The 14,352-nt window shown below is 44.8% G+C and overlaps 1 protein-coding gene across 1 annotated transcript in view; it reads left to right on the forward strand.

Moving 5' to 3' along the window:
- ANKRD33B (ankyrin repeat domain 33B) overlaps positions 1-14,352 on the forward strand; it is a 107,598-nt gene that overhangs the window by 46,080 nt on the left and 47,166 nt on the right. Inside the window, exon 2 of the mRNA XM_003408147.4 lies at positions 11,903-12,032. Within this exon, the coding sequence (XP_003408195.3) occupies positions 11,903-12,032 (130 nt within the window). The remainder of the gene's footprint in view (positions 1-11,902; positions 12,033-14,352) is intronic.

Genomic DNA, 14,352 nt, shown 5'->3' on the forward strand with positions numbered 1-14,352 from the left:
CCGCATAACGTCTGTTCGGGCAACGTCCGACCACATAAAAGTCCATGGCCACATAAATTCAGAAATCCCAGATGGGGAACAGGACATAGCCATGTAACTGGAAATAGCAGTGATGACCAACATGCAGAACGCGTATCTCATGTCTCTTTATACAAAGTGATTGCACTGCTAGGCGCCTGCTTGTTATTAGGAACCTTGAATTCTTAATATAATAAGCTTTAGAGGGTTGGTTCATGACTAGGCATTGTTCCTAAGTCGGATGTTCACAACCCAGGGACTCCTGTATATAATAATCACATAATGTGTTATTTCACAGAACGTATCGTGGATGTTAAGTGACGCGTGACTGTAAAGGGCAAGACTTTCCAGGAAAAAATAGTTGGCAGTCATTGCTATATTTGTAAATGTACATTGTCGTTAGGGGCCCTGATGTTGGCTCCGACTCGTGATGACTCACCTCGTGTACAATAGTTCCTACTCCCTCTTCACAGTCCTTTCTATGCTCGTATCCACTGTTGCGGCCACTGTATATTTTGAATGCCTTCCAACCGACAGGGATCATCTTCCAGCACTATTTAGGACAATATTTTGTTGTGATCCGTAGTGTTTTCATTGGCTAATTTTTGGAAGTAGATCCCCAGGCCTTTCTTCCTAGTCTGTCTTAGCCTGGAAGCTCAACTGAAACCTGTCCCACAGGGGTGACCCTGCTGGTATTAGACATACCAGTGGCACAGCTTCCCGCATCATGGCAACATACAAGCCACCACGGTGCAAGAAACCGACTGACAGCTGATGGTTGTAAATGTGTATGTGTACACACACACAAACGTACATATACACAGTAATGTTTTATATGTATGTGTGTGTCTGTATATACACACACACATCTGAACAGTAATATACATACACATATATATCCAGCCTAGTTGCTGTCAAGTCACTTCCAGCTCATGGTGATCGTATGTGTTTAGGGATAGAACTGTGCTCCATAAGGTTGTCAGTGGTTGATTTTTTGGAAGTAGATCGCCAACCCTTTCTTCCGAGGCACCTCTGAGCAGACTCCCACCTCCAACCTCTCCATTAGCAGCCGAGCACGTTAACCATTTGTACCACACGAGGACTCCCATATATATTATATATAGTTTGTCGTACTGTGGGGGCTTGCATGTTGCTGTGATGCTGGAAGCTATGCCACCGGTATTCAGATACCAGCAGGGTCACCCATGGCGGACAGGTTTCAGCTGAGCTTCCAGACTAAGACAGACTAGGAAGAAGGTCCCAGTGATCTACTTCTGAAAAGCATTAGCCAGTGAAAACCTTATGCATAGCAGCGGAGCGTTGTCTGATATAGTGCTGGAAGATGAGCCCCCCAGGATGGAAGGCACTCAAAAGACGACTGGGGAAGAGCTGCCTCCTCAAAGTAGAGTCGACCTTAATGATGAGGATGAAGTCAGGCTTTCGGGACCTTCATTTCGTGATGTGGCATGACTCAAAACGAGAAGAAACAGCTGCAAACAACCATTAATAATCAGAACATGGGATGTATGAATTATGAATCTAGGAAAATTGGAAATTGTCAAAAATGAAATAAAACAAACATCGATATCCTGACATTAGTGACCTGAAACGGACTGGTATCGGTCATTTCAAATCAGATGATCATATGGTTTACTGTGCCGGGAACGACAACTTGAAGAGGAATGTTGTTGCATTCATCGTCCAAAAAAAAAAAAAAAATTCAAGATGTATCCTGAAGTGCAATGCTGTCAATGATAGGATAATATCCATACCCCTACAAGGAAGACCGGTTAATACGACTGTTATTCAAATTTATGCACCAACCACTAAGGCCAATGATGAAGAAACTGAAGATTTTTACCAACTTCTACAGTCTGAAATTGATTGAACATACAATCAGGATGCATTGATAATTACTGGTGATTGAAATGCAAAAGTTGGAAACAAAGAAGAAGGACTGGTAGTTGCAAAATATGGCCTTGGTGATGGAAATGATCCCAGAGATCTTGTGATAGAATTTTTCAAGACCAACGACTTCTCTGTTGCAAATACCTTTTTTCACCGACAAAAGTGGTGACTCTACACATGGACCTCACCAGATGGAACACACAGAAATCAAATTGACTATATCTGTGGAAAGAGACAATGGAAAAGCTCAATATCATCAGTTAGAAAAAAGGCCAGGGGTCAGCTGTGGAACAGACCATGAATTGCTCATATGCAAGTTCAAGCTGAAAATGAAGAAAATTAGAACAAGTCCATGAGAGACAAAGTACAACCTTGAGGATATACCACCTGAATTTAGACACCATCTTCAGAATAGCTTTGATGCTTTGAACACTAATGGCCAAAGACCAGACGAGTTGTGAAATGACACCAAGGACATCATACATGAAGAAAGCAAGAGGTCATTAAAAAGACAGGAAAGAAAGAAAAGAGCAAAATGGATGTCCGAAGAGACTCTGAAACTTGCTCTTGGACATCGAGTAGTTTAAGCAAAAGGAAGAAACGACGACGTAAAGATGCTGAATGGAAGATTTCAAAGGGTGGCTCGAGAAGACAAAGTATTATAATGACTTGTGCAAAGAACTGAACAGAAGATTTCAAAGGGCAGCTCAAGAAGGCAAAGTAAAGTATTATAATGACATGTGCAAAGAGCTGGAGATAGAACACCAACAGGCAAGAACATGCCCGGCATTTCTCAAGCTGGAAGAACTGAAGAAAAAATTCAAGCCTTGAGCTGCAATACTGAAGGATTCTGTGGGGAAAATATTAAAAGACTCAGGAATGAAGGATTCTGTGGGGAAAATATTAAAAGACTCAGGAAGCATGAAAAGATGGAAGGAATACACAGAGTCACTGTACCAAAAAGAATCGGTCGACATTCAACCATTTCAGGAGGCAGCATATAATCAGTAACCAATGGTACTGAAGGAAGAAGTCCAAGCTGCTCTGAAGGCATTGGTAAAAAACAAGGCTCCAGGAATTGATGGAATATCAGTTGAGATGTTTCAACAAATGGATGCAGCCCTGGAAGTGCTCGCTTGACTATGCCAAGGAATTTGGAAGATAGCTACCTGGCCAACCAACTGGAAGAGATCCATATTTATACCTATTCCCAAGAAAGGTGATTCAACCCAATCTGGAAATTATTGAACATTATCATTAATGTCACATGCAAGTAAAATTTTGCTGAAGATCTTTTAAAAGTGGCTGCAGCAGTATGTCGACAGGGAGCTGCTGGAAGTTCAGGAGGATTCAGAAGAGGACGTGGAACCAGGGATATCATTGCTGAAGTCAGATGGATCCTGGCTGAAAGCAGAGAACACTGGAAAGGTGTTTACCTTTGTTTGATCAGCTATGCAAAGGCACTCGAATGTGTGGATCATAACAAATTATAGATAATATTGTGAAGAATGGGAATTCTGGAACATTTAATTGTGCTCCTGAGGAACCTGTACATAGATCAAGAAATAGTTGTTCGAACAGAACAATGGGATATTTCGTGGTTTAAAGTTAGGAAAGGTATCTGTCAGGGTTGTATCCTTTCACCATATTTATTCAATCTGTTTGCTGAACAAATAATCCAAGAAGGTGGACTATATGAAGAAGAATGAGGCATCAGGATTGGAGGAAGACTCATTAACGACCTGCGCTATGCAGATGACACAACCTTGCTTGCTGACAGTGAAGAGGACTTGAAGCACTTAATGATGAAGATAAAAGGCCACAGGCTTCAGTACGGATTACATCTCAATGTAATGAAAGAAAAATCCTCACAACTGGACCAATAAGCAACATCATGATAAATGGAGAAAAATTTGAAGTTGTCAAGGATTTTATTTTACTTGGATCCACAATCAATGCCCATGGAAGAAGCAGTCAAGAAATCAAACGACACATTGTATTGGGCAAATCTGATGCAAAAGACCTGTTTAAAGTGTTGAAAAGCAAAGATGTCACCTTGAAGACTAAGGTGTGACTGACCCAAGCCATGGTGTTTTCAATTGTCTCATATGCATGCAAAAGCTGGACAATGAAATAAGGAAGACTGAAGAAGAACTGATGCTTTTCAATTGTAGTGTTGGCAAGGATTATTGAATATGCCATGGACTGCCAAAAGAACAAACAAATCTGTCTCGAAGAAGTACAACTGGAATGCTCTTTGGAAGCAAGGATGGCGAGACTATGTCTCACATACTTTTGACCTGTTATCAGGAGGGACCTGTCCCTGGAGAAGGACATCATGGTTGGTAAAGTAGGGGGTCAGTGAAAAAGAGGAAGACCCTCAACAAGATGGATTGACATAGTGGCTGCAACGATGGGTTCAGGACCGGGCGCTGTTTCGTTCTGTTGTACACAGGGCCACTGTGAGTTGGAACCAACTTGTTGGCACCTAACAACAATGTGGTTGTATACGTAGAAGTAGCCCTGGTGGCTCAATGGTTAAATATACATATAATTTCCGCCGTTGTTGTGTGCCGTCGAGTTGATGCTGACTCATAGTGACCCTATACGACAGAGTAGAACTACCGCATAGTAGGCTTTCAAAGGGTATAATCTTTACAGGAACAGATTGTCAGGTCTTTTCTCCCACGGAGCTGCCGGTGGATTCGAACCACTGAACTTTCAGTTAACAGCTGATTGGTAAACACTGTATTACCAGGGCTCCTTATAATTTCCACTACTGTGCATGTAAGCACTATGTTATATTGACACATTTATATACGTATACTTTTATACCATATAAAAAACCAAACCCAACCCACTGCCGTTGAGTCAATTCCGACTCCTAGCGACCCTATAGGACAGAGTAGAACTGCCCCACAGAGTTTCCAAGGAGCGCCTGGCGGATTTGAGTGCCGACCCTTTGGTTAGCAGCCGTAGCACTTAACCACTGCGCCACCAGGGTTTCCTTATACCATATACAATGCTGTATATACATATGTGGCCAGTAAAGGTCTGTTTGCTGTGATAACAACTCCGAATCTCAGGGGTTTGAAGCAACAAAGCTTGGTTTCCTGCCATACTGAGTGTCACTTGTAGGCTGGCCAGGTGGGACGGGACTCTGGTCTACCTGCCGCACACAGACACCCAGACTGAGAGGTGGTCCACCTCTGAGCTCCAAGGATGGTCAAGGCAGAAAAAAGGAGAACGTGACAAATTATGCACTCTCTCTTAAAACTTCTGCTGGAAGTAATGCGCGTCGTTTTTCGCGTGCATTTCATTGACTTAAAGCAAACCAGATAGTCCAGCTGGACTTCAAAAGGGGCAGGGAACTACGCTTCTGTCATATGTCTGGAAGAAGTAGATAACGGGTGGACAGCCGTGACTGAACTGTCCTTGCTTTTTGTTAATTTTGTCTGTGCCATCACCAGCTGTATAATGGGAGCATACCTGGGGGTGACAATGTGTCCTGTGCTTACTAATGTATAGGATAATGAAAGAGAATGGAGAATGTTGTTTTGGACATCTTTAAGGAATACTGAGGGTTACTCAGGAGCTCTGCTGGTGCAGTGGTTAAGAGCTTGGCTGCTAACCAAAAGGTCGACAGTTCGAATCTACCAGCTGATCCTTGGAAACGCTATGGAGTAGCTCTACTCTGTCCTATAGGGTCACTGTGAGCAATCGACTAGACAGCAATGGGTTTGGTTTTTGGTTTCTTTTTTGTTGTTGTTGGCTGCCATAGATTTGCCCCCTGGCTCGTGGCAACCCCACGCACAACAGGGTGAAACACTGTCCAGTCCCGTGCCTTCCCCATGATCAGTTGCTGATCAGACCATTGTGACCCATAGGATTTTCAGTGGCTGATTTTCCAAAGTAGATCACTAGGCCTTTCTTCCTAGCCCATCTTAGTTTGCAAGCTCCGCTGAAACCTGTTTAGCATCATAGCACCAGGCAAACCTCCGCTGACAGGTGGTGGCTGCACTTGAGGTGCGTTGGCTGGGAATCGAACCCTGGTCTCCCTCATGGAAGGTGAGGATTCTGCCACTGAACACCACTGCCTTCACTAGGTTACCTGGTGGGACTGCAAAATACACTGGATACTGAGCAGTCAACTAGTTGTTTTTCTGCTGTGGTCTCTGTGAATTCCTTTTGTTATTTGTACCTTGCCCTTGAGTCAATCAACAGCAGTTTCCTTTGTTTCTCCCCGGGAGATTCCGCAAACGCCTATTCCTGCAAGCTTAGGCGTGTCTTAGGGCGTGTTTACATGGTCTCTGGTTTGGTGTTTTGCACAATCTTCTTTCTTCTACCCCTTCTAGTAGAATTGGTACACTGAATTTGATTTTTTATTTACAGAAGCTTGGTAATCAAGAGTAGCAAAAGCAAGTTTAAAGGGGAAGAAGCCAAGAGAGGGGTTCTTCCCTAGAAGGGAGCGAGACTGCAGTATCATTAAATTGGTACTGTCTTGAGGCGGAGATGGATCACTAGATCAATGGAACCAAACTCCAAAACAGATTCACGCATTTGTGGAAAACTGGGGCTATGGCTCAGCTTGGTGTTACAAGTCAGTGGGATGTGAATGGATTTGCCCATAATTGGGCTTGGAACCTTGACTCACCACATGGAGAAAGTAAAATTAGAATCCTACAATGTATCAGCCATGAAAATGAAGCCTGTGTGGATTAGAGACCTAACCATGAAACACTGAACTTCAGAACTTTTAGAATAAAATACAGAGGAGTTATCTTTACGGTTTTTGAATGTGAAGGATTTCCTAAACATAGCACAAAAAGCATAACCATAAAGGAGGAGTGGAGCTGGGCTTTATATCAGTCTCTTAGAGCTGCCATTATGAATTCCCACGAAGCACGCGGCTTAACACAACAGAGATGTGTTGTCTCTCCATTCTGGAGGCTGGGAGTCTCCGAATTCAGGGTGTTGGGAGGGCCATGTTCTTTTTTCTCGACTTTCTTTGCTTCTGGTAGCCCCTGATGTTCCTTATCTGACAGCCGTGGCATAATTCTGTTGTCACATGGCCGTCTTCCCCATCTGTCCCTGTGTCTCTTTTGTTTTATAAGGACACCACTCAGAGTGGATTAGGACCCACCCTATTCCCGTATAACCCCGTGTTAACTGATAACATCTTCAAAGACCCTATTTCCAAACCCGGTCATGTTCATAGGTACTAGGGTTTAGGACTTCAGCATATCCTTTGGGGGACACAGTCCAGTCCATAACAGACTTTTAACTTTGTTACTCATTGTTTTTCTGTAATAGGTTTACGTAAAGAGCTGGCGTTATGGGATCTTGGAATTATTAAGACATTTATAAAATACCCCTTCTTTGTACTCTCTTTTGGAGTATCGCTTAATTAGATGGTAAAGAGGCATCTTGAGAACACTCCCAGAAAGGAAAATTGGAGGCAGTCTCATGGGTGTAAGGCAGAACTGGGACACTAATCCCTCCCAGGGAATTTATCCATTGTATTCACCGTGATCAAATGATATAACTTATTTTTATCTTGGATTTCTCCTCCCTACCCCGCCCCTCCACCAATGGAATATTCTTTTCTTAGGCCCCTGAGGATTTGAATTTGCATCTTCTTACAAGCTAATTGCAGGGAAACATTGCGGTGACTTCAATTCTAGAAGGCCAGCCTCCTGTCTGTTCTGTAATGTTGGACCAGACAGATTTTCAGACTCACAAGCAATCCTCCTGAGATTATTGACTTTGCTGATCATGTACCATCGTTCTTCTGGCCCAATCAGCTTCTCAATTACAAACAAGTCTCAAGGGATGGGGGAAACTCTTCTCAGAGTAAAACGTATCCCCACTGACGCATACCTGCGATTTTTTAAATTAGAGATTTAACAGGAAAGTAAAATTTACAAAGTGACAGTGTGGTGAGAGTTGTTTAAACTCTGTAAATTCAGTCCAGGGCTTTGAACTGATTCATTCCAGCTCTACCCTCTGCTGAGGATTTGAATTTCCACCCCAGATATACTGAATTAGAATCTACATTTTAACAAGATTTGCAAAGCCAGTTTAAAGCCCTAGTTTAGGCAATGCTTCACGAGTCCTTGGGTCGTGCAAATGATTAAGTACTGGACTGCTAACCAAAAGGCTGGTGGTTCAAACCCTCCCAGAGGTGCCTCGGAAGAAAAGCCTGGTGGTCTGCTTCCAAAAGATCACAGCCTTGGAAACCCTGTACTCTGCACACATGAGGTCGCCATGAGTTGGAATTAACTCAAGGGCAGCTAACAGCAACAACATTGTGAGTGTAGTTGCTGGATTTTTTTTTTTGCTTTCCAAATGGATAATAGTGATGTCTTAGGCTGGGCTCTCTAGTGAAGCAAAATCAGTGAAGTGTATAAACATATAGAGAGAGAAAGTCCCAAGTCTGTGGCTTCTGATTAATGTAGCTGCAGGGGTTGCTGAACCCAAGGTTAGCCGGTCAGACCACAGACCTCTAGCTCACAGGCTCACAGGCTCACAGGCTCTGGAGATCAGTGATACCCAGGATTAGCAGGTAAGCTGCCAGCTCAAGTCCCAAGAACCAGAGTTCAGATGAACTGGAGCCAGATGCATCATTCAGAGCAAGCAAAAGTCCTCAAGCTTTGCCAGAGAGTCCACCTAAATTGGATGCAGGCCACACCCCCAAGGAAACTCCCTTTTGGCTGACTGGCTGCTACAGTAGATGCCGTTATGGAGGTAATCACATTACGTCGGATCTCATCATGGAGGTGATGACATCATTATACAGCTGCCCAGCCACTGAGAATCATGGCCCAGGCAAGTTGACACACAACCTTAACCTCAAAAGTCATGTCTGTAAGTGTACATGCCAAGCCAGGGGCGGGGTCCAGGCCATGCCCATTGCCACCAAACCGAGGTAGAGCAACAGTCAAGTGCATTTACCACCTGGAAAGTTAGCTAAATACCCTCATACTCATTCCTTTCCTCAGCAGGTCTACATCAGCGTCCGTAACACCAGGCATTGTTCTTGGAGCTAGGGACTCAGCAGGGAACACGCAGGTCAAAATCCCTGTCCTAGTGTAATTTACTTTCTCACCCTGGTTCTTAACCATAAATGAGATTGTAGAGACTGTATCTGACAGCCTTTACCCAACAAATTACACACATGTTGGCACTAACTTATGGTAGCCTTTTAGAAATTCTGTACATTTGGAGAGGATTAGCGTTCTTAAATTCTTTCATCGTTACTGTGGTCAGCTGTCCTAGAGCCGGCCACCAACTCGTGGCAACCCCATCCTCAATGGACAAAACCCTGCCCGGTCCTGTTGTCCCTCCACGGACAGTTGCAGATCCGACTGTGGTGATCCGTAAGGTTTTCACTGGCGGATTTTCTGCAGTAGATCAACAGGCCTTTCTTCCTAGCCTCTCTTAGTCTGGAAGCACCATCATAGCAACACACAAGCCTCCGATGACAGATGGGTGGTGGCTGCACATGAATCGCATTGGCCTGTTATCAAAGCCAGGTCTCCCGCATGGAAGGCAAGAATCCTACCCTTGACCCACCAGTGATCCGCTCCATAAATTCTTTCATAAAGCCACAGAAACGTCCTTCCCTTCCTGTCGGTGGTATTATTATGGAGAAAGGTGTTTTATACGAGTAGATTTTTCAAGTAACTGAAGTTTACTCTTTTGGTTCCAAACTTAAAAAAAAGAAAAAAAAGGAAATAGCTATGAGTAATGGAATTTTTCCTTACATTAAACATGGGAGCATTCTTTTTCTTCTGGAGGATCAGGACAGTCACTCTGTTGGCTGTCATGCCATGTGACTATAGGGTCTGGGTGTGCTTGTGTCTCGGTCTCCCCCTGGCTGTGGACAGCTCTCGTTTCTCCTGCTGGCGGTGCCAGGCCCTAGCTCTGTATCTGCCCCTGCTCCCTCTTCCCAGAGGATGCTTTGTTTTTGCAGGTGTTTGCAGTGGTTAGGAAAACATTGTATTTCCAAATGAGAATATTATTAATGTAGCATTGGGTTTGCTTCCTTGTTTTTCAAAACTCTCCCACTAAAGCAAAGAGTTTGAAATAGTATAAAATTCAGGATTTAAACTTGGAACTGTCTGACTTTTGGAACAGACCTCAGAAGGTAGGAGAAGGTGATGGTTTTTTATAGTGATGTAAGTTCCGGTGTGGGAAGACAGTCACTGCATCTGTGTCTGGTACCATTTTATACTGAACCTTCAAGTGATCTAGTCTATTCTTTTCTGGCAATCTTCATTTTGGACCTAAGATTATACTAAGATCTCTGAGACTCTAAGATTTCTGAGACTCTAAATCTCTGAGACTACCTTTGGTGGGTGAGAGAGGGAGGTGAAGGGACTGTGGTTCCAGAAAAGACCCACTCACTGGTCAGGGTAGGAGGTAGCACTGCTGTGGAAGAGGGCGTGAGAGGAAACCAAAAAGGAACTTCAGGAACCTCTGTGGGCATCCCTCTGTTATCCACCTGGGAGAGTCTTCCTTTCAACCAGAGTCCAGAAGTGTCATGGATTGAATTGTATCCCTCCAGAGTATATGTTGGAATCCTCACCCCCATATCTGTGGAGAAGCCCTGGTAGTGCAGTTGTTAAGAGCTCAGCTGCTAACAAAAAGATCAGCAGTTGGAGTCCACCAGCTGCTCCGTGGAAGCCCTATGGGGCAGTTCTACTCTGTCCTATAGGGTAGCTGTGATGGTTTTTTTTTTTGGATATAATCCTATTTAGCAATAAAGTCTTTGTTATGTTAATGCGGTCACTTCATTGTAGGGTATATCCTAAACCTAATCTCTTCTGGCTATAAAAAGAGCAGATTACCTTCTCTGGGAAGCTTCAGAGCTTTTTTTTCCTTAAGGCCTCCAACTGATTGGATGAGGTCCACCCACCTTATCCCAGGTAATCTCCTTTTCTTAAACTCAATTCATTGTAGATGTTAAACCCTTTGCTGTGGAATCCATCTTGACTCATAGGGACTTTAGAGGACAGAGAAGAACTGCCCCATAGGGTTTCCAAGGCTGTAATCTTTATGGATGCTAGAGGGTCAGCGAAAAAGAGGAAGACCCTCAAGGAGATGGATTGACACAGTGGCTGCAACAATGGGCTCAATCATAATAACAAATGTAAGGATGGTATAGGACCAGTCAGTGTTTTGACCTGTTGTACACAGGGTTGCTATGAGTCAGAACCAACAATACCTAACAACAACAGTCTTTATGAAAGCAGGCTTCCACATCTTTCTTCCGTACAGCATCTGGTGGGTTTGAACTGCTGACCTTTCGGTTGGCAGCTGAGCACTTAATCACTGTTCCACCAGGGCTTCTTTTGTAGATATTAACCATGTCTGAAAAATACATTTGCAGCGACATCTAGGCTAGTGTTTGAGCAGACAATTGGGCAGCGAAGCCTAGCCAAGTGAACACACAGAATGAACCATCACACCAGTCAGTATCCCCTCGGCTTATTCCCGCACCTCCTCCACATCTTGGCCCTATGTCATCTTCTCAGTGAGGCCCACCCAGGCCAGCCTGTTTGATACCGAAACAGATCCCAGCCCTGCGCTCCTAGCCCCACCCCCCCCCGCCTTATCCAACTTTCTAAAGTACTCCCTAATCTGTATATTTATACGTTATGTCTACAGCACAAGGTCTTCTTCCCCCCCTTAGAAGGCAAGCTCCAGGAGGGCAGACATGTTTGTCGTCGATGTTTCCCAGGCACAGTGCCTGGCTCATAGTTGGCTCAATATGCATTTGAGAATGAAAGAGTGGCTGGCCTGCTCTGAGCTGTCGTTGAGAACTGGGCCTCAGCGTTACCTGCGCTCTCACTGCTGTACTGTGGTCACCTGTCCAGCCCTCCCTGAGGGGCAGTGGGGCTCCCTGGGGGCTGCCATCCTGACTGGTGATGCTCAGTCTCTGCCCTCTGACCACTTCCCCTTTCATTTCTAGACTGGCCTTATTGTCGCCTGTTACCACGGCTTCGTGGATACTGTGGTGGCCTTAGCAGAGTGCCCCCACGTTGACGTCAACTGGCAGGACCTCGAGGGAAACACGGCCCTCATCGTGGCTGCACAGGCAGGTAAGACCCGGTCCCACCCCCAGCATCTGCCCAGAGCAGCTGCTGTGCAGCATGGGGGGCTTGTGCTTCACCTTAGCTCATGAGTTTGATGTAGGAAGAGTGGAAATTGATAAGGAAAGACGTTCTGCTACACACAGGTGCAGGACAAGGGCTGATGGTCATGAGTACACATTATCTTTTTGCATTTGGGGCAGTACAAAGTGTACCCACTTGTGCAGAATTCAGTACTGGGCAGATCTAGCTCCAGTACTGTCTTTCGGTATGAAGCTGCACCAGAGACCCAACTTGGCACCATTGCATCTACAACACTGCACCCCACCCACCCCTTGAGGACAGGGCACAGCAGATGCTGGTGAACTCACTAGTGGCACAGACCTTAGCGTGTGTTTCACCCATAGTTAATCTATGAAAGCAGACACACACAGACAGTAACAGCAGACATTTGGCCAACTCCATTTAGAGGGACCAAAGTCCACAAGACCACCCTCACTTCTGACACCAACTGCAAGTTGAGGGGTCTCCCAGAATTACTCCTTAGGTGTGATGATTCAGAGAACTCACTGAAAGCTGTGATGCCCAAGGTTGTGGTATATTACAGGGAAAGGATACAGATTCATCAGCCATGGGGAGAAGTCAGTAGGGCATAGTTCGAGAGAGTTCAGTAGAGCTTCATTCTCCTCTCCTGAGGAGTCAGGGTGCATTGCATCATGCATATCATCACACATGGTATCCATGTGTGATGCTATGCATGGTGTATTGCCGACCAGGGAGGCTCACCTGTGCTTCGGTGTAGGGTTTTTATTGGGGCTCCATTATATAGGCAGGTCTCTGGGAGGCACAAACAGTTTGCACTTGACTACTGACCAGAGATTGGCAGTTCAGACCCACTCAGCATCCCCACGGAAGAAAGGCTTAACAATCTGCTTCCATTAAAATCACAGCCAAGAAGACCCTGTGGAGCAGTTCTACTCTGTAACATATGGGGTCACCATAAGTCTGAATTGGCTCAACGGCAAAGGTCTTTTTTTGGGGGGGGGGCAGTGAGGAGCGGAGAGTATTATGTAGGCATAATTGATTGATTGATTGTCCATGTGGTTGATCTCAATCTCCAGGCCAATTGATGCCTTGTGACTCAAAGTCCCTGGCCTAAATTACAGGGTTGGACATTCTGACATGGCCAGCCCCTATCCTAAATCACATTGTTACTATCTGGCTACTCCAAGGCCCACAGGCAAACAAGATTGCCTCCCAGGAGTTCAGGGCAAAGGCCAGACCTATTTTCGGGCAAGGTTAAGTTGCTTACTACACAGTAACCTTGTAAATTTGAAGAAAATCTGGGAACTGCTCTGGGAGCTCTTAGAGTACCCATATAATAAGGTAGGAAAAACCAGGGAGAGGGTCTTATAGTATGTGTCCAAGTAAGTGTCCTTCCACCCATGATGGTCATCTTGAGAGACCAGTACTTATGCCATCATTGCCAAGTGCATGGTGGATCTCCTGTTTCAGAATTGTATCCAGACAGTTTTTAAGACCCACAAGAAAGCTACGCTTGTCCCTTCAGAATTACACTTCCCTTGTAACCGCGGTGTAAACCAGGCTTATAGCTGACCACGTTCAAAAAACTTGTACCCATGGTATTAATCAAGCTCATAGCTGACCATGTTCAAAATATCTGTAACCATGGTATGAACCAGACTTATAGCTGACCATATTCAAATACTTGTAACCATGGTGTGAACCAGGCTTATAGCTGACCATATTCAAATACTTGTAACCACAGTGTGAACCAGGTTATAGTTGACCACGTTCAAAATACCTGTAACCATGGCGTGAACCAGACTTATAGCTGACCATGTTCAAAATACTTCTAACCATGGCGTGAACCAGGATTATAGCTGACCATGTTCAAAATACTTGGCTTCCAAAGATTCCATCTGTTTCATCAGTCAGGTTCTAAGTTGGAAGCAAAGACGCCAACTTTGGCAAAATCAGGAAGAAAGGGGATTTGCTCATTAATGGAATGTGGGACAGCTCATAGAGCTGTTAGGAATCTGGAGAATCAGATGCAGGGCCAGGAATCACACCTCATGGGGTCTGGTATGGAAGCCTCCACGCTTGCCTCCAACGAGAGTCTGCCCTGCTCCTTCCTGCACCAGGAGCGCCTGTGTCAAGAACATTGTGGGTGTATTTGATTGGGAGGGCAGGGAGGCAGGACAAACCAGTGTCTGGCAATGTCTACCCCCTAGTGGGTGGTGGTCTGTGCACCTGTTTTTCCATCAGGATGCACAGGGAGAGAACTAACTTTCTAAACATAGAAAGG

The sequence above is a fragment of the Loxodonta africana genome, chromosome 2 (assembly GCF_030014295.1).
Source record: "Loxodonta africana isolate mLoxAfr1 chromosome 2, mLoxAfr1.hap2, whole genome shotgun sequence".
Lineage (NCBI taxonomy): Eukaryota > Metazoa > Chordata > Mammalia > Proboscidea > Elephantidae > Loxodonta > Loxodonta africana.